The sequence below is a fragment of the Danio aesculapii genome, chromosome 6 (genome assembly GCF_903798145.1).
Source record: "Danio aesculapii chromosome 6, fDanAes4.1, whole genome shotgun sequence".
NCBI classification, from domain to species: Eukaryota; Metazoa; Chordata; class Actinopteri; order Cypriniformes; family Danionidae; genus Danio; species Danio aesculapii.
The window spans coordinates 29,322,486-29,348,436 of NC_079440.1; the positions used below are offsets into that span (position 1 = coordinate 29,322,486).

General features: G+C 34.6%; 1 protein-coding gene across 1 annotated transcript in view; it reads right to left on the minus strand.

Annotated features, from left to right (window-relative positions):
* Nucleotides 1-6,655: 6,655 nt before the first annotated feature.
* tprg1 (tumor protein p63 regulated 1) overlaps nt 6,656-25,951 on the minus strand; it is a 37,970-nt gene continuing 18,674 nt past the window's right edge. Inside the window, exons 5-6 of the mRNA XM_056459921.1 lie at nt 14,376-14,529; nt 6,656-7,473 (exon numbers count right to left, since the gene is read on the minus strand). Coding sequence (XP_056315896.1) covers nt 7,279-7,473; nt 14,376-14,529 — 349 coding nt within the window. The 3' untranslated portion in view covers nt 6,656-7,278. The remainder of the gene's footprint in view (nt 7,474-14,375; nt 14,530-25,951) is intronic.

The window sequence follows — 25,951 nt, forward strand, 5'->3', positions numbered from 1 at the left end:
GGATCTTTACTGACTAATATGTTTCTGCATTGTTGTGTATTATATTGTTACATTGTGTGTCTTTTTATGCCTTAAACCATGTAGGAGGACATATACAATGCCATATTTCAGAATAAAAATGAAAGACTAATCAAGCTCACAGCATTGCAAATAGCATTATTACTTAGAGAAGGTGGTCGAAATGAGCCCACACACAAAATTACACTATGCATAAATCTTGAGATACTCACAAAAGGAGATGACATGCTGCTAGGGAAAAGCTACAGGACCTCCAGGATCTGATCGCACGGCAGTGATGACCATGATGAAGCAGTCTTCAAAAACATTGCTTTAAAACACTGGGACATCCAACCAGTGGAAGCTTGCTCCTGGATGTGGTGGGTATTAAAAGTACAGTGTAAATTGCATGAAAACAATATCTGATGATTAGCATTGCATGTAAGGCAAGACATCATTAGTGTTAGCAAATTAAAAAAATATTTTATAGTTCAGCAGTCAAAACGCCATTTAGATTCATTTTTGTTTATTCATTCATTCATTCATTCATTCATTTTCTTTTCGGCTTAGTCCCTTTTTTAATTCAGGGTCACCACAGTGGAATGAACCGCCAACTTTTCCAGCACATGTTTTACGCAGCAGATGCCCTTCCAGCCGCAAACCCAGTACTGGGACATTTTTGTTTATGTAAAAACCAAATAAATTGGTTTTATATACTGTTATCTGTATATGTTATTATTTTGGTTCCATTAGGGAATGATGTACACATATGAACAAATGATGATCAAATCGTTTTTAATCTGTAATCATATTGTTTTACGAAAATAAAGTTCACCGTTAGTTGTTGTTAACTCTCTGTGCATTAACTAATCTTAACAAGTACTTTAGATTTTAATAATGCACTAGTAAATGTTGAACTGTGATTAATAAATGCTGTAGAAGTATTGTTCATTCATAGTTCCTACATTTACCAATGACTAAATCGATCCCTATTTTAATGTGACCTTGGCATAATTTTCAATTGCAAATCAAACAGACGCTAACAACTAAACATGAAAAATTATAAACACTGCAATTAGATCGATACAGTATTATAATAGCACGATTTTAATAAACATGAAAAATAAAATAAATGTGAACATAAACGTAAATGTACTTAAATTTAAAACTTAAAATTAAGATTGATAATCGTATTTTTGATGTAAATATACTGTATACAAAAATGCAACAATCTAACTTTATGTTTGTACTATCAGAAATGGATCTTTATCTCAAGACTAAGGTTAAATAACAGTGGTAATGCACCACTGGAACACAAGTTATGTGCTTTCTGAAAATGTAATCGCTTCAAGGTTAACTAAAGTTAAGTGTGGATTGCGTGTGACGAACAAAGTTTCAGTAACACTGCTAAAACAATTCCACTCTTGTCTGGGTTAGTGTTACCTCATAGAATTGATGATTAACAACACCTTGAAATGGCAATGGCGTCTCTGTTCCACGATGACTTCTTCGTAGATAAACTGAAGGAGCGGCACGCGATCAATGTCGCTCTAATCGCCCTCTGCTGGTGAAAACGGCCACTACACGATTGTTCGGTAAGCTTGCTGCTTGGGTTTTCTGTCTATTTGAGGATTTGCTAGCTTTTGAGGTTGGTAAACAGGAACATTTCTTGTGTTTCGCAAACCACAACTCTCCTCTGACAACTGTGACGTTTGAACACTTTTTTTGAACAATTTTTATGAGTGAAAGAAGTATGAGTTCTGGCGCAAACACAAAGGCTTAAACTGGGTTGCATATAGTCTTGACTAGCTAAAAATATAAATATTAAAACAAACGGTGATGTAAATACCTGCTCTGATGATGCAATACATAAGTGATATATATATATATATATATATATATATATATATATATATATATATATATATATATATATATATATATATATATATAAGATAGGGATACATAGTCAGTAAAACAATCAAAAACATTTATACTGTACCTGCACCAAAAAAAAGCTAATTATGCTGTTTGAGACTACTCAGTACAGAAAGAAAACCTTGTATAGTATTTCATGTTAACTCCCATTTACTAAACATGGAGAAAAAAAAAGGTGTCAGTTTGTCAGAGGGTGTGCATCAGCTTAAAAAAAAATCGATGGGAAGAAAAAGACATATTCTGTATAGCCATGGGCTACACCTTACCTTCTCACAGAGGAATGCAGCTTGAACCTCTCTCATTATGAAACCTCATGATGATTAACTGAGGACTCTGTGTGCTACGCTACCCATAAAGCACCCCACACCCAAGCGCATGGATTACTGCGGATGTTTATACATCCAGGACCGCATTTTCACCTCCAAACTGCAATTCTATGTTTATTCAAATACATATCGTACTAGTGGGGGTTATACAAGGCCAGTAAATGATGGCCTCCAGCCACAATGTGTTGTAATTTATTTGTCAAATGTCTTTAAAAGGCGTAAAAGTTCAACAATGCTTTCATTTACACTTTAGCTCGGAGCAAAAAAGATAACAATCCAAGATAAAGTTGTTAAAATATCTGTTTAAATTAGAATCCACAGAAGCAGCTTTAGATGAAGAATCCACACATATCTATAAGAAATGCAAATAACCACTCTATTTCATGCACATATTGTAGAATAATACCACTACTACTTTTCATTTTAGAGATCTTACAGTTCAAAGGTTTATATAGACTCATTTACACTTTAGCTTAAAGCAATAAAATAACAATCCAGGTGTATGAATATACAGTAAAGCATGAAATAATTCATACCCCTGGAAAATTCTGACTTCAAGTTTTTGTTCAAATGTATATATATATCACAATGATGCCTCTTGTACCTCCTCAAATTATCTTTTGGGAGAAGCTTGTGCCATTTCTGGAAAAAAAAAAAAAAACCTTGCTGGCGTAATCAAACTAACTTTAAGTCAGAATTTACCAGGGGTATGAATACTTTCAGGCTTGACTCCAATATATACACTTTGGGATTCTTTTAATCCATAAAATATCTTTAAGTTATAATAATAATAATAATAATAATCACACTACTTCATTAATGTACTACTTTTAATTTACCCAAATCCTTCTGTATGAGATCATGCCTTAGGTTATAGCTGCACATGTGCACCTTTTGTTTATTGGGTGCTTTTTTTTTTGTACAAAAGATAAAAAAGAAAGCAATTACTGCTCAGCCTCCATGGAAACACTGCTCACCAACACACAACACCACAATTACAGGAATGACATAGATGTGCTTATAAAACCCACTCATAAAAAAAAAAGCAGCCAAGGAGGAGCTGAATTCACAAAAGTCGATCTAAGAAAATGACACTTTTTGAAAAGCAACATGATAAATACTGGTCTATAGGCTTTAGCTCTCCATTTGCAAGATGGTTCCGCCACATTAAAGTGAAGTTAGGGTGATATGTCTTGCCACTATGACAACAATAATAACAAGGTTCATCACTAATATGGACACTCCCATTAAAAAAAAATATATATTTATCTTTCACTTATTCTCTTGTGAAATCCAGCTCACTTACGCAGAGCAGTGTCATCACTCTGTGTTATTCTGTCTCTTTTTAAATAGTCTTAGTTTATTTGGCATTTGATCCAAGGTTTACTCTGTAGATCTTTTACGAGAAGAGGTGGAGATAGCATGGATGAGAAGTCGTGGCCTGAGGGGACAGCAGTGCCTGATCCTAGATTGTGAGACACGTCCCCACTTTCACAGGAAAAGCATTAACCCTTTAAGACAAAAATACAAACTTTCATGGAGAGAACTCTGCATCATTGTATTAAAAAAAGTTGTGTATAGTCTGGATAGCACATTTAGAAGCAAGCCATGAGCTTGTTCTGCTGTAAATCGATATTTCCAGGAGGCTGATGAATGGAAAGAATGCACACGTTATTCACCAAGCTTCTGGTTCAAGATCTGGTAGCAGCTCACAGTGTGCCATTGTGCAGCCTGCAGAAATGCAATCAGATAAACAAGAGATTAACACATAACGTTTGCCAGACCAGAGTTATGGTGTGCATTCTTTAAGTCTGCATTCTCCCCGCTGGTCATAATGATCCCCCTGCTGAAAGGTAGTACACAACAAACATAGTCATGTAATAGTATTGAAATGCATACCTAAGAATAAAATTGCTTAAATTTATCATCATACTGTATTCATTTACAGTAATCACAAATTGTATTATTATATGCCTGACCATTATCACCAATAAAGCCTAGAAATTGTGCATCAGTATATTGTAAACCTGTAGGTTCAAATATTCCTTTCCAGTTCAAAGACATAATTTGTTACTTAATTTTAGTTTGTAACTTGTAAATTGTTTTAAATTCAAAACTGTAATATATACATCAGTGTTAAACATATGAATGGTGGAAAAACATATTCTGTAATATTAAAACCACCTGGGTCTCCACTTTTGCATGGCCTCTTTTTTTGTTTTAACAAACTTATGCCTCAGGTTTTTCCGAACTTTTACAAAAACTTTTCTCCTTTTTCACGGCTGTTGCAATTTTAGCCAAGAAATATTGGTCATCTGGTTCTCCTAATGATCACGCATGGACGGACGGATCATAAAGATGTCTGTACAGTCATACCGGTTTCAGACAAAATCTCTACCAAGTGTTTCATACTCAACTCAAATAAGTATGCTGTTCAAACTGTTCACCCGAGTCTCAAAAAAATTTGTGAGCTCCACCAGCCGAAATCATGTCACGTGCACCTAAAGCAAACCTCGGCAAACACAGCGATGACGTCACATTCGCTGCGTGCACTCAGTTCAATAACAGAAAGCTGATTGGCTATTGCATGTTGGTCTCATTTGTAGTTGTAATACCGCAAATTACATTTAGACTAGTGAAATAAAGAACTACAACACTGACTGAACGTTTGAGAGAATTTGGACTGAAGGCCCTGCATTGACCAAATCTTCATTAGCAGAGAGAATTAAAACCACAATCTTTGCTCAGTAACGTGTTGTGTGGACAAAACACTTTTTCAAAGTTCACTTTCAAGAATTCACAATTAGATAATGTTTGGCGATGTTAGCAGGTTTGGCAGGCTGTCCTGGGACAGTACCCTAAGCTGGAAGATAGATGAGCCCAAGGCTCTGCCTGGTCAATGAGCATTTAGAGGGATACAAGATCAAGTAGCTCTCGAGAGCTCCCCTGATTCATTTGGCCTATTGCCTGATTAATAAAGACGGCTCTGTAGGAATAGACCGCCAACCACATCAGTGCTCACTAAGAGAAGCTCTGTATTAAGTGCACAAAACTCTGCACAGAAATGCCAACTGGCCCAGCTAGGACTTGAACCAGTGACCTTCTTGCGGTGAGGCAGCAGTGCTAGCCACTGAGCCACCATGTCGCCTGAACCAAAAATTGACGAGGAGGGAGAAGGGATGGTTCGAGGGTCTTCCAAAACGAAGACTAGGCTGAATATTTATGCTAAATTTGTAATAATCCAATTGGCTAGCTAATGTTTACCGATAGGGACCAGCTATGGTCAATCATACCACATGCTCCTCTTGAAATTAAATAGTGAACTTCACTTAGTGGTGAAAGCAAGTTTCATGTCTTTGGGTCTGATGGGAAACATTATATTGATTATCAAACTGGGAAAGGACTGAACACAGAGTGTTTAAATGAATCCAAGACAGGACCTGAAGTGGTTTGGGGTCTTATACAACAACACCGTAGAGTGAATGATTATCAAATGCTCCCTCAGTAAAATATGGTTCCCTCCCTATTTTCATTGTCAAAACAGCCAGCAAATGGTATGCAGTACAACAGCCAAAACAGAGAGGAACACAGTAACTTGAAGCCAAAAAAACTGAAATAAAGAAATGGCCAGCCCAGGTTCCTGAGGAACAGAGAAGAAATTTGAATTAAGTGCCCTCTGAACATGGCATGGTTGTTGTTGCAAGCTGGTCTGAGTATTTCAGAAACTGTTGATCTACCGGGGTTTTCACACACATCTATAAAGAGAAAGAAATAAGTAGAAAGTAGAAAAGGAGCAGCAGTTCTAGATGTCAGAGAAGAATGACCAGACAGTTTACATTTATGTTAAATTTATAATATATGCATATAAACCAAAATGTAGCAGTATAAAGGATATACGTGGCCCTGGACCACAAAAAAAGTACATTTATACATCTTATAAAGCTGAATAAAAATCTTCAATCAAAGTATGGTTTGTTAGCTTTTAGGATAGGACAATATTTGGCTGAGATACAACAATTTGAAAATATAACATGTAAAAAATACTGGAAAAAATGCATTAAAATTTGTTTAAATAAAGTGCTTAGGAATGGGCATTAGTAATCAAAAAAACGATCTCCACAAAACATGATCTTTACTTTATATTCAAAACAAATTTGGCATAAAAAAACGATAGTTTTGACTCATTCGCTGTATTATTTTTGCTATTTCATAAATTATAAAATGCAACATTTTAATGCAGGCTCACATATAATAGTATTTCTAACAAGACAGTGCTACTTTCAACCCGATCCTCCCTTGGAATGTCAGATAAATGAAAAGAGTGTAAAGATAAAGGAAGCCAAGAAAGGCACACTTCTTAATTCCTTAATTATAGAAATTATATTCAACACTAATGAACCAAATTTCTGTAAAAGCGTTTATTTTATAAAGGCCTTACAGTTTGTTTAGGATTCTGTTGTAGAAACAAATCAAGATAAGATTGAGTGAATGCACTAATTACACAATCATAGAAAATCCAGCACTTTGTTCTGCTGTAATAATAAACCCTCAACCATCCAGCAAATATGACATATGTACCTTCATGCACCAGTTGGCTTGTAAGAAGCCTTGTGATGAGGTAGGATATACAATATCAGCACACCACAGATACAGAATGAAAGGAAAGGCACATTTCAGATTGCATAAGGAGACATCGAATTCTGCAATGATACTAAAACAAGATATTACCAAACACAGGAAGTTGTAGAAGGAGGAACAACATACTTTGTACATTATGACCCAACTTAAAGGAAATTACAGATTGACATTGCTACTGTATTTAAAAAAGATTTCAAGGATATATGACGAGCTGAAAAGGAAAGGTTTGCTAGATATTAACAGAACAGATATAACAGAACAGTGACCTACATTCCTCTTGATTTAAAATATACTTATAATCTTAAATATTAAATATACATGCTCAGCTGGTGAAGAGGATTAATTATTGTAAACAATCATTAGAAAAATCGAAGTGTCATCAGAAACCAATATTGCCTCGTGCTAAGCAATAGCCCAGCTTGTTTTGGTTTGCAATGACAGACATCAGACCCACATATGCTTCAATTAGGAGGGGTTGATTCAACACAAGGACTCCGTTGGCTTTCCCCGGAACTGGACTCTTGTTGTGAGCTTTTTGCGCTGCCAAAGTCAGTTGCTCCCTGAAGCTTTCAATCTAAATGAAGGAAAATAAGGAGAAATTGCAGTTGTTGTTGTTTTTACACTACTCTTACTTCCAGGTTACTGACATTCTAAACAAAGTTTTAAACTCGGGGTAAAGGATACTTGTAAAGAGCTTTTCACACTTGAAACTGTTAACCCTGGGTCAACCTAAACCGCGCATGAATGGAATCTGTAATCACGTTTCACAATGCTCAATCCTAGTGTTAACAACAAATCCTGGGTATTTGTTAACAGATGTTTCACACTTTATATTCATAAACTCTAGTTTAATGTCCTTTTTCTCATATTTGCGGTGTCACACACGTTCCATCTATTGACCTTTTTTTTTTTTACTGAAGTTCTCACCAAAAGCTGTTTACACCCCACGTATTTTGTGATGTGGTATAATGTAAACCGCACTGTTCATTTCTGGTGGGCTGATGGGTGACCAGAAGCACCAAGCAATTATTCATTAAACCGGGATTAAAAGTGATGTTTAGAATGACGATAACCTGGGGTTAAACGCTGTGTGAAAAAAATATTTTAAAAGTACTTATCCAAACTCAAATTTGACTGTTCTGCCTTGGATTTTGGAAAAATTTTGTTTATTTTCAAAATGAACCGAACATGCATTTATTTGTCATGAATGCAGTGAAATTGTTTAGAATGAGAAGACTGATCAAGTGGTAATGAGATACAAATTCTATCTGCTTGCAGTACATCAAACATAACTGTCAGAACAGTAAGCGAGTAAACACTTAAATATACAGTTTGACATCTTCATATGTCTTCATATATGGCTCACTTTGATGATTGAGTATCACTGCGTTCACAAAACGTTTGTTGGACTTGGGTTTGGTTCATAGGTGCTCACCTGTTAACATTGTTTACACTGTAAAACTGAACCACACCGAAGACTATAGAATGCATAAGATATGTCACTCGTATAGTTTTGAATGGGGATAAGTGTAACGATCAATATAGCAAATGAAGCCCTGCCTACTAGGTACAGGAGCCAATCATCGATCGATATAGACAGACGGAGAAGCTTGGACCAGATGTGTGCTTTTAGGACAGTTTGTTGGTAAACAAACATGTGGTACAGTCCGTTCTGTCACACGCACATCACATGACTGCAATTCCTCAAACGCCCAAAGGCTTGTAAACAGAGTCACTTTCATTTCTGGAGCAGACTGGCCATCGAGACATGTTGTGAATTACTTCAGATGACCAGTGCGATTAAACTATTATTATCCAAAGGATGATAATGTGTAACACGGCCGTAAATGAGGTTTATGAGGTTAGTGTCATGCTCTTATTCTTTTTGAGTGCGCAAGCACACTAGCTCGAGCAACCTAAAAATATGTAGATTTAGTTTGATTCTGACGTTTAGAAATTGTTGTTTAATTTTATTGGTGGTTCCCAATTGTAATTTTGTCAAACAGTTTTGGAGAATTTGATATATTTCCCCATTCAGGCCCCGTTTGCACTAATACGTTTTCGTTTTAAAATGCATAAGTTTTGCTACGGTTACGCCATCCGTCCAAACTACGGCAGAGTTTTCGAGTGCCGAAAACAGAGCATTTTGGAAACGCTGGAGAGGCCGTTTTCATTCTAAAACGCTGCTGCTCCGTCTCAGTGTGGATGGGGGAAAACAGACATCTGAAAACGGAGGCAGGGCTGCACACATTCACCTCTCTGATTGAGGCTTTTTCCTCCATATTAAGTAGCCTACACACTCAGTTCAGTCTTGCATTCTCTCCTTGTAAGTTCAGACTTCGCAAGTTTGATATGAAAAACAAACTCCAGAGGACACGTCAGGTAAATCTTCAAAGGGAACAGTGTACTTTATAACCTCATTCACATCACCCTGGATATGTTGTTTCACTGTCTAAACAATCAAATGAAAACATGATTTAAGGAACTGCCTATTTTCATTTTGATATTAAGATCTTAACAGACAGCAGAAATGTTGAAATGTCGTATAGCCACATATTTATATGAGCGTCATCTTCACTGTATGCATAGTTATAACAAAACGAAGCCTATAACATTACTGCCCTTTCTAATTTTCATTGAAAATACGAAACATACCCTTTCTTTCACCAAATATGAGTTTTAATAATCAATAATGGCCATTATAAACATATAACATACAAGTTTATACAATATAGGAAATAAAAGCAAGCAATCAGTCAATATGCAGAATCCGCAGTGTCCGCTGTTACATTAATTAATATATTAACTTATATTTGCACTCCTTCAAAACACATTACCTGAGAACAAGTAATAGATTCAAAAGACCAAAGTCTGGGAATATGTCGTTAGATAGAGGCTCAAGAGACAACAAGATAAATTAAATATCACGTTTAACAACTATAGTGAGATTAGATCCAGTGGTAGATCCTTGATGAACAGTCTGATGTGCACAGCTTTCCTATGAGTAGACGTGCTTAAAGCACACTGCAGAGCATGCCAATTTGTGTGTGTGTGGTCACGTGATGTGCGTTTTCAGCGGTGTAATGTAGACACAGAGTTGTTTAGAAACACTGGGTGAAATGCTAGTGAGGACGTGGATAATTTTCATTCTAAAATGCAGTTTTAAAACTAAAACGTATTCGTGTAAACGGGGCCTTAGACCGAATGCCTGAACATACTGCCTTAAAGGCATTTCAAAGATGGCCGCTGAGTGAAATTCATTACCTTAAAACGACCTAACCACACTCTGACATCAAATGAATTTGGATGCGAGTACTGTGAAAGCTCCTAGATAACTGGGTTTAGCAATACTTTTTACCCTGGTTTATGAAACCATGCTTTAGAATATGTTAAAAGTGCCATAAAATGAAAATAAGGTGTGGAAATATGGTAATCCCATAGCATGAATCTGAAACACCATTATTTCCTTGTTCTCTTGTAAATCCAGTGCCAAGAGCAGCAAAAGAGCAGAGCTCATTAACAATTATGACTCTTCCCTTCCTTTAATTCTAGGCCATTTTTTTCTATTTTCTGTATGCAATTGTAAATCCCTTTCTAAAGTTTTTTGCACTAAGCCACTTACTAGTCAAACGCAAAATTATTCATACCCCATGGCAAATTCTGACTTAAAGTTTTTTTTAAATGTAAATAAAAGCTGAGAAATATTTCTTTCCTCAATGATGCCTCCTCTTGTATATTGTCTTATTATCTTATTATCTATTAACTTTTAACTAACTTTAAGTCAGAATTTGCCAGGGGCATTAATTATTTCAGGCTTGACTGTATGTAGATATCAGAAAATAATTCATTTTAAAACTAGGGGAGTTAGGGGCATGGTTAAGGGAGTTATGCTCAAAAACAAGCTGTCAAACTCGTATTATCAGAAAAGGCCCATCATTTCAGGGGGAAGTACATTTTCTGATTTAGATTAAAGATTACAAAGGCAAATAAAATTTGTTCACCACCAAACTAGCAATGTCTAACAAACTAAAACTAAATACGGTTTGCCAAGAGAAAACATTTAATATAAAGCCAGGAGTACCTTCAAATAGCGATGCAGTTAATAAATCCTTTTTCAATTTCATTTTCATTCAGAAATATGTATAGTATTGTAGTACTCTATAGTCGTCAACAATATATAATATGATTGCCCAATGAGTATTTTTATATAAGCAGTCTTTGTGCTGCATTCACCTAATCAATGTTTAATCCAGATTTATAACTGTAGAGTATCAAACAAGCCAGTTTGTATACCTAGACATTTAAACCAGGGTAAATTTTAAATACAGTCATATGTGAAGAAAGAAACCGATATTTCTGTCTATCCAGGGTATATGTTAAGCTAATGTTAACCATTTAAATTGTGAAGAGTCCTATTCAGTACTGAAACATAGCAAAAACACCTTTTAAGTTATTATATGGCTCAACTATTGTTTATCACATTGGCGGTTTCTTCTTGTCAAAACATTCTTGTTTATGTTTTCTCTTTTTTTATCTGCCATTCTTCATTTTTTCTTCTTCTTTTTTTTCGAAACTGCTGTTCACCTCTGTAGGCGGGGTGGAATGTGAGGAATGGGAATGTGGCTGTGGGATTAGACACCCCTGTATTCCAAATGACTGGTTATGCGATCTTCGAGGTCACCTGTGTAAGGCTCAATCACACCTTAAACTATACACATACTTAAAGGGCAGCAGACTGTCCTGGGCCACACTGACCAAAAAAAACAAAAACTTTAAAGCTCAGGTTTTTTAAATCATACATCTTTTTGGACCTTAATTTTTATATGTTGTCTAAACTATAGTAATTACTGTGCATTATACAGTCTTAAAAGAGGGTTTGCAGGCTATTGTAAATGACCAGATAGTCTAGAAAATTTTTTTATTGCCAAATGTCCACTTCTAATTTATGTAATATTAAAATAAAATTGTAAGTTTTAAAATAAAAATCTAAGTGTTATTAAAAGGAACTTTCATTGTTACATTTTCTAACATATTAAACTGTCAATTTAAACATTTTAGTTTAAAATATATTTTAAAAACTATTCATAAAATACTTTAAAGAGTGACACTTTGATATGCTGACTGACATACGAAACATTTATCATAGCCTACTTGAATATATTACTATTTGCACTGTGTTTCAGTATTACATTGCAAGTGTATATATTCTAAATGAACTTGCTAATACTTTATTTGACAGTCTATACACATACATACACTTCAGGAAATGCCCTGTTGGCATATTTAAAAACAACAGTAGTAATTATCATCAACTGAACAAATCTGTAATGTACATCTAATTGCATTAACTTGATCACTCACTTAGTACATGCTATATAAGGCATCTTTATCAACTGCCAATTAATCTGCCATTTGTTTTACTGGTAGATGCCCTTCCTGCCATAACCTAGGTCTGAGAGTTCATTAAATTATGGAACCCTAGAGCTTGGAAACTCTCATTCACACATTACAGAAACAAACAACTATTTTATAGCAGTGGCAAAAAACCAGATCAGCCAAAATCTGCTATTTCTGCAGAGAATATTGTTAAAATCTGCAGATTTATGTGGAATGATTTTGGGAGAACAGTAACTAAAAACATTTATTTAAAAAAAATTACATTTTAACTTAAGGTTTACAATGCAAATCTAATTTAAATCTACTTGTTTGGTATATCTACTAAAAGACTGTAAATAACTGTAAATAAATCATATAAACATTTGCTTATTATTCAATAATATTACTGAAAATTAAATAAAAACTGAATAAATATATATTGTTATACACAATTTGCATAAGTAAATAAGATTCAAAGTTGGGCGAAAAATCTGCAATCTGATTTCTTGGTGCACAGATTTTATGTGTGTCTGCATATAAGCTATAATCACTGTCATACAGGCATCAAAATAAACAACTTTCATTGCTTGGCTTCTTAAAGCCAGACTTATGCCTGTTTTATTGGCAGTAAAAATTAATTATGGCATGTATGCACACAGATCAACTATATATTTTAATTTGGCTCATTCAAGTTGATCGAAATCTACAAAAATGTAAACTATACATTTAGTTTCCAAACTGTTTTATTTGCTGAAAACAAAATAAGGTCTTTAACAGAATGTTGAAAACTGGTATAGCCTTTGACATCCATAGTAGGAAAAAACGAAGAAAAAAGTCAGTGTTTTAATTCCACCAGTTTTCATTTTCTAAAATCTTCAAAATAACGTCTTTTGTGCTCAACAGAAGAAAGACACTGAAACAGGTTTGGAGCAAGTGAACCGTGGAAAATAAATGCTGATTGAAATTTTCACATTTGGGTGAACTATTGCTTTAAAGAGGCAATGCATCACTAAGCCCTTTAATAAAAGCATGCGGGTGAAACTAAGCAGTTATAGTCCGTTACTTTTTGTTCCATGTTTTTATTGAGATTTAATCACAAAGAAACTGTAGCTTTAGAATGACCTGCAGTTTGAGAAACGCTGCCTTAAGTAACCTCAGCCTCAAGTCGTCATTCTTTGAATCCTTCATGCAGTGCAGTGAAATAAATATTACCCTATGCATGTAAACTGAACACGTCATTTCTTCCAAAGTCGATTTCCAAGAAATGGTGGATTTTTACTCCACCTCTACAAGCCTTCTGGCAACCTTTGTAATACTTGCTGTGAGTAAGAGCATTTGAGATTGGCTAAGGTAGCTCATTAAATGATTAGGATTTGTGGTCTTATTATTTGACTGAAGAATGGGAATATTCACTTAGAAAAGCACTTGTTGTTTGCTCACTCTTATTTAAATTGAGCTGAAACAAGCTGAAGTTTTTTTTGAGGACAGCTTAATTGTTTTTATGTTCAATTCACTTACATTTGTAAAAACTAACAAGTTAACTTAATTTTTTCATGTTGACCCAACACAAATCGATTATGTGGAACTCAAATACGCATGTTTTACAGTGTTTGACTTGTGTTCTGTGTATTGAACACTGTAAAAATGCTGACATCCACACAATTCCTTCCAGCCTGATCTCATGAGTAATCTATTTTACGTTTTGTCAGTTTATAATTCGTACGTGTTCAGTCATGTGAAAATGTACAATTTTAAAAAGGAGGCACGGCACCCAACCCCACCCGTAAACCCAACCATCATTGGGGGATAAGCAAATCATACTAAATTGTACGAATTAGATCGTACAAATTTATACGAATTAACCACAAAATCAAAAAGTTACGAACTGCCGTGAGATTGTGTTTATTCCCTCATGTTGGCCCAGCACAATCAGATTAAGTTAACTTAATTGTTTCTACAAATTTAAGTGGACTAAACATAAAACAGAGAAGTTGTCCCCCCCAAAAATAACAATTGAGTTGTTTGAAGTGATTTTAAATAAGCAGTTTGAACAAGCAGCAAACGTTTTTTAGTTTTTTTTTTGTGTATTGTAATACTGACCTCGCACAAGCGGCCAAGCTGCTCATTGGCACTCTTGGCAGGATGATAGGTGAATGTAGTGAACGGATAGTCAACAGAAAAAGGATTCCAGCGGGAAGAGAAGGAAGGTTCTCTGAGTTTGTCCCAAAACACCCGCACACCCTCACCTTCTCTCCTGAAAAACAAATACACACAACATAATGCTTGTATGCAGGAGACAATGACAGATAAATGATAGCAATGATAAAAAATGTAAATCAACATTCTCCGGGTAAAGTTCAGAGAAAATTAGTTGTGGAATGAGAGATCAGAATACAAATGAATTTTACAATATTAATGTCTCAACTCACTTTCAAATCTTGACATTAAATCACAATTATTATATTTACATTTACATTTTCCTATTTTTACAAGTTTCCCTTCAGGTTTAGGAATATCTAGAAGAATACATGGTAAAAAAAATAGTTCCAATTTGATACAAACTAAAATAAAAACAAAATAGTATACATATACAATTAATATATAATATTATATTAATAATATTATAGATATTATTTTACAATATTTGCAATAATTGATCATTTAAAAGTAATTTTCACAGTAAAAATACATTATACTAGAGAATGCCATAGAGTCCACAGAAATGACAAACAAAACAAATTAAATTTATTGATTATTATTTATATGCATTTCAATTCATTCAATTCATTATCTATTTAGTTATTTATATGCATTTTATTTAAACAATTTTCAATAATATTATATTTTTCAGATTTTTTATGTTTATTTATTTCTCAGAGAATTTGTAAGGAAATCCGAGAAAAGAAGTTCAAGTCAAGAGATAAATAAAAAATAAAAAAAATTTATTAAAAAAATATTTGTAAAGAATTTATAGCGCTAGATAATAATTGTGCCTGATATTATTTCAAATTAAGAAGTCAATCAATTACTGTATTTGTCACGATCACCAGCGATCATAACTCCCAGATCGCTGGATCTCACACACAAACACACATGGACTACAATTCCGCCATTAATGGACTACATATTCAGTCATGCCACACACATACTCACACCTGCTCCAAGTCTCTACTGATTACATTCGCACCACCTGAGCATTGTCAAAGACTGATTACAGACCCTATTTAAACAGCACACACTCTCACTTCCATTGCCGAGTCTTGTTATCTGTAAAGTAAAATATCCTGTTATCCTTTTATAAAAACTAAATTAAACTAAACATTTTGTTTTATACCATTTATTTTAATATGCTATATTATGTTTAAAATGTGAGAATGCAGGAGAAAATACTGATAAATACTAGTGCTGTCAAAATTAGCATGTTAACGCACGCGATTAATTTGAAATATTTAACGGGTTAAAAAAAATAACAATTAATGCAATAACAATTAATTAATTTCCTGTTGTGGCCGACGTGTGTTCAACATGCAAAGAAATATGGATAAGACCAGAGAAGAGCTTTAAGAAGAAAAGTTTCAGTATAAAACAATTAACGTCGCATCATCAAGCTGTCGTTTTATTGGACTTTGATACTGCATGACAAATGGAAAGAAAAAACCTCTGCAATTCGTGATGCGGATGGTCCTTAAGGCAATCAAAATTCGCTGTTTAGATGGTAGACTCTACATCAGAGTATTATCTCAAATATATTAAAATTGGAGTATTGGTGTCCATGTAAAGGTACTCAGTGAAAATGCCAGATGATGTCGCAAGCTGTCAGAGTGCATTTCTCTGCCTTTAAGTTGAGCCCTCAAATGTTTCATTAAGTTTGAGATGTTTCCTCCTTACACGCAACTTTTGTAAAGCGTCTGCTTCACATTGTTGTGTTGGAATCCTTGTGAAATATAGCCATACTTTAGAACACTTAGTTTAAGCAAGTTTGATGAACGCGATCGTACAGTATGTGTTGATGAATCTGAAGGGAGTTGCTCACCAGGTGTGCTGTACTGCGCGCATTGTGTGTGTGTGTGTGTGTGTGCGCATGTCCGTTTCCTAGCAACAAGAACAAACGCCTAACAATCGCAGACAGTGTCTGTATCCCTCAAAGTTGTTAGGAATTAAATGTTTAGAGATGCGGTGACCAAAGTCCCTGTAAGAAGTCTATAGTCTTTGGTGTGACACAACACCCACCTGCATGCCTTTGATATACCCCTTGATGCTTCTTACCAAAATTAGGCACAGACTGGACTGCCTTAGCAACTGGCTGAATGTAAAGGAGGACTAGGCAAAAATGTTTCTACTTTATAATTACTGGTCTCGACTATCAGCAATACAACTTTTCAATGAGCACAATTGTTTGTATTCAATACTTTATTATAATTTTCCATATTTGCAAAGCCTGTATAGGATTTTTTTTGCAGTCCACTTAGAATCCAACATGGAAATCACTTTTGTTTGTTATTGCCATTGATTGTTTTAAAATTCAAATAACACTAACACAGCCCATGTTGTTATTTCTGTAATAAATATGGCTTTCAAGCCAACAGTTTGAGGATCTTGATGGTTTATTGCGGGTATGTTGCTTACTTGACGAAATCTGTGTTGCAAGCTAAACAAAAATTCTGATAAACAATCATATTTTGAATTTAAATAGTTTCTTTGTCTTGAGTTTACATAAATTTTACATTTTGAATAGCCAAAATTACAAGTTTCAGGCTTTTAATTGCGATTTAATCGTGATTAATTGCAAAAAAAAGTGTGATTTAGTTTATTTTTTAAATCGATTGACAGCACTAATAAATACATTTCTAAGAAACTACATTTTGGATTTTGGACTAATGCACAAAGTCCTTCTATAAAACTACACTCTTAGAAATAAAGGTACAGCAGTTGTCACTAGGGCATTACCATTTCAATATTGGTACCTATTAGTACACATTAGTACTTAAAATGTACAACAGTGACCTTTTGAAAAGATACTGCCCCAGTGACAGCATTTGTACCTTTATTTCTGTGAGTGTAACACGTGCATTATCTGCTCAGCGATTCACAATTTCATGCTTTTGAATTAGGTCAACTTGACCCCAGACCCCCCAGCTTCCCTCTTCGCTGAAACTGTCACCATTTCTCTTCAGGTCGCCTCTTTTATGCACAAGCCAGCGTAATGTTTGCTAAGCTTAGAGGCAATTCCCTCCGCTCATCAGATTTTCTTTCTTTCCCTCTGCCTTTCTCTTTTGCCATTTTAAGTAAATAGAATTTAATGAAAAGCCTAGAGGGGATGTCTTTATTTTCCAGGCTGATGAAACCTTAGAAGACAAGAGAGCGCCTGGCAGCAAACACACGGCTGTTAAAGCCTCCAAACATTCGCTCTTTGAAATGAGTTGGAACCCTTCCATATTTTACAAGCATCTTTCACAATAGACTATGTGCCATTTCTCCATCAGTCATGGTAAGAAAGGCTGTGATTTCTACAACTGTCCATAGAGTCGCACCAGGACACATTTCAGCATTTATTCGATACCAATTTATACATGTTGGATCATATAGTGGTCTACAAAAAAAAAATCAAGCAATAAAACTATTTCCGTGTTTTCCATAGTAAACATCTCACTCCTTATAACTAAAATATATATAGTGCATTAGTGACTGACCACTTTTTCAGCGGTGCTGAGTCTGTACCTATTTCTATTCGTTCTTTCCTATCTTTTAATGATTCTGAGAAACTAATTCATGCTTTTATTTTCTCTCGACTTGATACTGCAATGCTGTTTATATTGGTTTACCTAAGGGTGCTGTAAGGAAGTTGCAACTGATACAAAATGAGCAGCCAGAGTTTTAATGAAATTGAAAAAACGAGAACGTATTACACCAGCGTTAATAAAATTACATTGGTTACCAGAGCACCAAAGGATAGGTTTTAAGATTATTTATTAGTTTATAAGGCACTTCATAACCTAACACATTCTTACATTTCTGACTGTTTACTGACATACAATCCAAGCTGTTTGCTATGCTCTTCTAGCGCTGGACTTTTAGAATTTCACTCTGTAAATCTCGTCGCACATCTTTTAGTCGCTATGCTCCAAAAATGTGGAATTATCTCCCAAATGAAGTGAAAGAATCCCCCAGCGTTCATGTTTTTAAAAAGCGTTATAGGATGCACCTTTTTAAAACTGTATTTGAATATAACGGTATGTGCTGTATGCATTTTATGTATACATGTATATTGTGTAGGTGAATGTATGTGTGCATGTACAGTATATATTTATATAGAGTATATATTTGTTGTTTGCTTTGCTTTATTTGTCCATACATTTGTTTGTTTGGTTAATTTTACAATGTTAGTTTGTTAGTTGTGTGTAAAGCGCTTTGAGTTGCATGTATTTAGGAAAAGTGCTATACAAATGAAATGTATTATTATTATTATTATTATTATTATTCCTATTCCACTATCCCACTTGAACTTTAAAAACCCTGAACAAAATCCATCAGATATAAGGGGAATCACAAAATTACAAACTTTTATGTGAGGCAAGAAAGTATTTGAAAATCAATCAATGTATTGAAACTCATTTTAATAGTATTTCTCAGAGAACCTATTAAGAAATAGGTAAAAACATTCATAGAAGTACAGATAAAGCTTTTAAAATACATGTACTAGAGTATAAATTCTAGAAAATAAATAATTGTTACTCATATTATTTCAAATTATGAAGTCATTGAATTATTCTATTCTATACCCCTTCAGATTAATACATCTAAAAGGATACTTGAATATGGCGCCAGTTATAGAGAAACTGAATTAAACTAAGTATTCTTTTTTATGTTATTTAATGTTACATGCAATATGCATAATGTTTAAAATATTTAATGTGAAAAGGAATGGACAAAAAACAAACACAAATGCATTTTAAAGAAAATAAATTAGCATACAGTTGCATGAGATTTTTGACTAGTGCACAAGTGGCATACATATTTTGTTTATTTCTCTGAAATAAAGGTACAAAAGTTGTCATTGGAGCATTACCTTTTTTATACTGAGGAAGGTAATGCAATTACATTAATTTAAAAGAAAACTAGGCATAATGTGATATGCATAAAGAATTCAAACTTTAAAAAGGTCTTTGTTAAAAAGTCAAAATAAACACATTGAAGGCAAATCACAACATTACAAATATTTAAAGATGCATATGCATTAAATCTGAGAAAAAGACAAAAGACAAGCGTACAAGACACTTAATGGCTTAAATAAGGAAAATAACTACAATGAGAACTACATTTCTATGAAGCATTGGAAATTTGGTGGGCTTCGTTCTGTGACTGATAGATGATTGGTAGATTTTTTTGTATAGCACCATAAGTGATTTAGATGTCTAGATTATTCATTTAAATTATTATTTTTTGTTTCTTCAGGACAATTAAGTACAATGACCTTTCAATGTCTTGGCACTCCATCACACAGTTTCATCGTTTCATAACCAATAGTCAATATCCTAATTATATAGATATTTATAGATTACTTAATAATTATTATACAGATGCTATATAATATACCTCTAAAATGTTGATTTATTGGTGGACTGCAGAATTCATTGCTATATTCACTGAATCTATGTATATGTTCAGTTTCTTCTGTAGCACTTGAACATTACCATTGTAAGAAATCAATGACTGAGTTTTTATTCTTTTTAATACCGGTAGTTGAAGGAGCTATGTGTAAATTCAACTTCTTCAGCAGCTTTTCACTCCAAAAAGAGTGCTTGAAAAGTAAGTGAAGAAGATATGATTTACTACTGACATTTGATAAACGTGTTGCCTGAGAAAAACATTTCTCTTGTGTCTCACTGAGACAGATATGCCCTTCAGCACAACACCACTGGCAGTTACAGGTTCATATAACCAGTGACCCAAAGGTCCTCCTTCACTCTCATACAGACAGACTGGGTTCCATGTATATGCAAGTATCTACTGTAATCACTACAAAGCATTCAGACTTTCACAGAAGGAGGTCTTAACTGTGCATTTTTTGTTTTGTTTTGTTTTTCCGAGTTGACAGATGGATAGCCTGAGGGCTGAAATAACTGATTCCTTTTCTCTGCCCTCCTTACTTTACCTTTCCCCAACACTCTCTTTTGTATTAGTTTTATGCATTTGTCAATAGTTCTGTATTTCAAAATCTTGACACAATGTTTGCTTATACTGAAAACGCTGCATAATCATAGTATTTATAATACACAGTTGAAGACTGTTTATTAGCCCCCCTTTGATTTATTTATTTTTTTTTATATTTTCCAAATTATATTCAAGAGAGCAAGGAAATGTTCACAGTACTGTATGTCTGATAATATTTTTTCTTCTGGAGAAAGTCTTATTTGCTTTATTTTGGCTAGAATACAAGAAGTTTTAATTAAAAAAAAAAAAAACATTTTAAGGTCAATATTATTAGCCCCTTTAGGCTATTTATTTTTTCAATAGTCTACAGACCAAACCATCATTTTACAATAACTTGCTTAATTACCCTAACCTGCCTAGTTAACCTAATTCAGCCTTTAAATGTCACTTTAAGCTGAATACTAGTGTCTTAAAAATTGCTAGTAAAATATTATCATGTCATCATGACAAAGAAAAAAAGAAATCAGTTATTAGAAATGGGTTATTAAAACTGTTATATTTAGAAATGTATTGGAAAAAATCTCTCCATTAAACAGAAATTGGGGAAAAATTATCAGAGGGGCTAATAATTCAGGGGGTTTAATAATTCTGACTTCAACTGTCACAACTTCAACTATCACAGCCATTTCTGGGACAATTTAATCCATATCAAAAATCAAGACAGAACTGTTTTCATTTGTTATTATTTAAAAAAAAAAGTCTTTGGATAAGTTGTGCAAGCAAGCAAATAACACAACTTAATATTTTTACTGGTTCTTTTAAAAACAATTAATTGCTGATTGGAAATCTTTCACTCCACCTCGGCTCTTACAAATCATTTTCCTTCAAAATGTCACATTGTCATCCTGTTATTAGACTTTAGAGCACAAGGAATTCAGCATATATTTAGCCTTTTACATTTATTAATGTAGTAGCCACTTTCAAAATGAGAACAACACTGCAAAAACTTACAGTATTTTTTATTCATTTACAAGTACAAACTATTCTGAAATCAAGATAAACTGAAAAGCAAAATTGGTAAGATAGCATGTGCATTGTTTCTGAAATAAATCAAATTAAGCAACTAAGGAAAAATATAATAATTATTGTTGTTTTTACTCTAGACAAGTTTAAATTTAGCCATTTTGCGCATTTGGGATTTCTTTCTCAATTTACTGGAAAATATCCAAAAATACCTCTTGAGTATTTTTATAGCACTTTATGAATTAAGTGTCTGCATGTTTCAATTATAAAGCTTATTTTTAAGGTCAGCCCTAACGTGCAGCAAACTCATTCATTCATTCATTCATTTTCGGCTTAGTCCCTTTATTAATCTGGGGTCGCCACAGCCGATTCAACTGCCAACTTATCCAGCATGTTTTACGTAGCGGATGCCCTTTCAGCTGCAACCCATCACTGGGAAACACCCATACACTCTCTTTCACACACACATACACATCTTGTGGGGGAAACCGGAGTACCCGGCGGAAACCCACGTGAATACCTTGCAAATTCGACACAGAAATGCCAACTGACCCAGCCGAGGCTCAAACCAGCACCCCTCTTGCTGTGAGGAGACCGCCGCGACGCCCCTTTTCTGAACACAGAGTGGCAAAAAAAGATACTCCCAAAATCCCCTCTGTAAAGCCTTAAGACTGACAAAAAAATAATACAAATTAAAGGGTTATTGAAAACCCTTCATCAAATGTACATTTTTTTTGGTGTAAGAATATGCAAATTGTAAATGTTAGTGTTAATAACATTCATTTACATATTTATTTAATTAAAATATAAGATTTTTAGAAAACTTATAATGGTAAACCTTTTTGCAATTCCTAATGTCATCGATGTTAAATAGTATGGTGACACATAGCTCAATATTTTACCCTATTCATCAGTATAATATCTTGCCTTAGGGCATTTAGCTTATCTTGTTTTCATTGTACACATACTGTAGGTAACCCTGCTTAAAATCTCTCATGATCACCAATCCCCATCTTCAACACAAGACAATCGATTTACCATGTGCACAGCTGCTTAAAATGTGCGTGTTGCATTTCCAGGTGTGTCGTACTTTGGCAAAACCAACAGACTCAGAACACACCTTAAGCAGGACCAGCTCCTGCCAAACACACATACCTTACAGCTACAGAGAAAAAGGGGACTCTTTTGACAGAAAAGAAAAAAAAAACATAACTACAGGGCAAGGCTGTGTCTCCAGCTCTCGCAGTGCTGCCTGTTTACACTAACACTCTCAGAGCTTGACAAAGGGCTCGCTGGATACACCCTGCTAAATAAACTGCTGTGTTGAGAGAAAAAGAGACCAAGGGTGATTATGGGGTGCTTTGGAGAAAAAAGCTGAAAACTTGACTGCTTGTTGAGTATGGAAGGTTTTTGTACCTTTGCATTTATGCGTAAAATGTTCTTTGTGTGTGCACATGCATACAGTGTTTGCGTGAAAGCAGTTGTGTATCTTACTTTCTCTCTCTCTGTGTGTGTGTGATGATTGCAGAGGTAAGCTATCAGTACGTGAGGGCCAGTTGAGACAGGCAGAGGGTTGGGACATTCACTGTTTATGGTACAGGCTTGAGCTTTCACTGATCATAGCCACGAGTCTCTTTCTCTCTCTCTTACACACAGACTATTTCATTCCATCACTCTACATGATTGAGAAAGATTGAGAGGAGGAGGGAAAGGGAGGGAAGAAGAGAAAAGGTAAAAAGAGAAGGTGAAAAATGGATGCTGGGCTCTGTCATGCATGACGCACAAGCTTCCCCCAGACGCGTTACACACGGGAGCACATTCCTAGAAGTAAAGTCACACTAAATGTGCTGTTTCCTGCTGGTCATAAAACTGAAAAAATGCTTTGCCTGTTTATGTACATGACATTGCAGGAGTGATTATTAAATCTGGATGCCATTTGTAAGGAAAAAAAATTAAAAAGAAAAAAATAGAAACAAAATTACTCAAACTTCAAGTAAAATTAAACAGAAAAAGGTGTGAATAAAAAACAAAACTCAAATTCAAAGAGCAAATTCACATGCTAAATAATAATAACACTGAAAACCATTCAATTTGGTTAAACTAATTTCGAGAGGAGCACGTGATATGATTGACTGCAGCTGGCCACTCATCTACATTCACTAGTTAGCCAATCAGATTAACCCCAACTCACTATAAGTAGCCTAGCTAGAACTACTCTCTTATCTTCGTTTTCCGAAGAAACCCCCCATCCATCCCTTCTCCTCCTTTCTTCCTTTACCACGGGGAGCTCTCGAGAACCACCTGATCTCGTACTCCCCTCACATGCTCTATGGACCAGGCGGGAGCCCTGGGCTCACCTATCTCCAAGCTCAGGGTTCTCTCCCGGGACAGCATGCCAAACCTGCTAACAGTTGTCAAACAATATCTAAGTGTGAACTCTTGAAACGCGTCAACTTGAGACCAAAACCTAAAACTTGTTTCAGTAATTAAATGGAAGAAATTACTTACTATGGCTATAATGTTTTAATGTTAGTATTTTTGTCCAAGAAATCAATAACTAACTTGTAAAGCATTGTATTTTACATACAAAATAGTTTTTGTTTGCATTACATTCAAACAACTGTCAAATGTCATTACTGTCTGAGTACCTCCCCAAAAACGTCTTCAAAATTAAAAACTTTAAAAAATATCTATGTTTTTTGTAAAACAACTCGCCATATTATAAAGTGACTGCATGCCTATTAATATTCATGACATATATGTGTATAATTGTTGGGGGTTTGTTGTTAAAATATAGCTGTTTACTAAAACATTAAACACTTACATACACACAACTGTAATTAATTTTGACCACCCAGGTTCATTGGGAATACCTATGCTTTTGTGAAATACATTGATCTGGGGGCATTTCAATGCAGCTTGTGATGACATTCACACTAGAAGCCGCTGTCTACATTTTTTGAGAATCTTAAATATGTTACTGGGTTGTGTTTTCTGATCATTTGCACATACTTCTCATACACTTCTGTGAGAAGATGGGTTTGTTGTGCACGTATTATCTTGCGATTGACTGACCTAAACCATTCCCTAAAATTAACCGATAGTGTTTTCAAAAGGAAATACTTTATATTGCTTTTGCCTGTTAGGGGAAAACATCTTTCATTCTTGAACCTAGATACTCCGTGTACCAAGTATGACATTGTACAAGGTGTCCCTTACTGCAGTAAACTGAAGTAAAACTGCAGTATAAGTGCACTACGACAGCAGTATATGGAAGTATAACTGCAATAAAATTAAGTACAATTGCAAACTGCAATACAATGATGTTTAAACAGAGTTCAAATACAGGAAAATAAAGTTCAACCACAGTATAGGTTGCAGTAAACACCGTCTTTACTGCACTTGTGCTGCTGTATATGCCAATGGTGTGGTAAGAACTGTACTGCACTTGTGTTCCAAGGGGTTTGTTCTTCAACATCTTCCAAGAAATTTGGTACTTTTTCAGGGATGTTTTTTGGATTCAAGTAATTGTCTATTAGAACTTTAAGAGTTTATTTGCAAAAACGAATAATAAAAAAATAACTGCAGTGAACTAAACAGTACAACAGCAGTAGCCTATATACAAGGATAACTGTGGCAAAATTTAATTCAACTGCAAAATTGCAAAATAATAAGGTATAAACACAGTTCAACTACAATGCAACAGCAGTAAACTACAACAGCAGTAAAATCTGCAGTGCAACTGAAGTAACATTAAATAAACTGAGAGGGACAATATAGTTATATGTTATGTAAGTTATTGCATTTAGGTACAATAAAGTATTAAAAGTGCAATTTTTTTACTTTATTATTTCTTGCAGTATTGTAGATGTAGTAGTAGTAGTAGTATTAGTAGTCGTAGTAGTTTTACTTCTGAAAAGTGCAATACAATATATTGTGGTAGTACTTCAGCAATACAGCTGAAGTACTGAAACCTAATTTGGAAACCATTGTCCACCGAGCAGGAAAAGTAGTAGTTGTACTGCAGTTGTATTGTAGAAGTACTTCAGTTGTATTGCAGTAGTAATGCATTATAGTCGTAGGACTTCAGTACCATTGCAGTAGTTGTACTTCATTATAGTAGTAGTATCACTTCAGTACTATTGCAGTAGTTGTACTGCTGTTGTACTGTAGTAGTACTTCAGTTGTACTACAGTAGATGTACTGCAGTTGGTTGTATCGTACTTCAGTTGTATTGCAGTAATACTGCAATATACTTAAATATTGCAGGTTTTCATGTCCAAAAAACTGCACTTTTCAGAAGTTGACTAAATTGGCAGTATTAAAAAAACAACAACAAAAAAACTGCTGTCTTCTTTTAAAAAAACTGCAGTAATTTTTTGTAAGGGGTGCTACGCAGTTTCGCATAAACATAGCCCTAGTCACGTATTTCCAGTGGGTATGTGTTGCATTCTGCACAACTAGTCATTCATTTCTATGGAACATGCAGAAATAAACAGAGA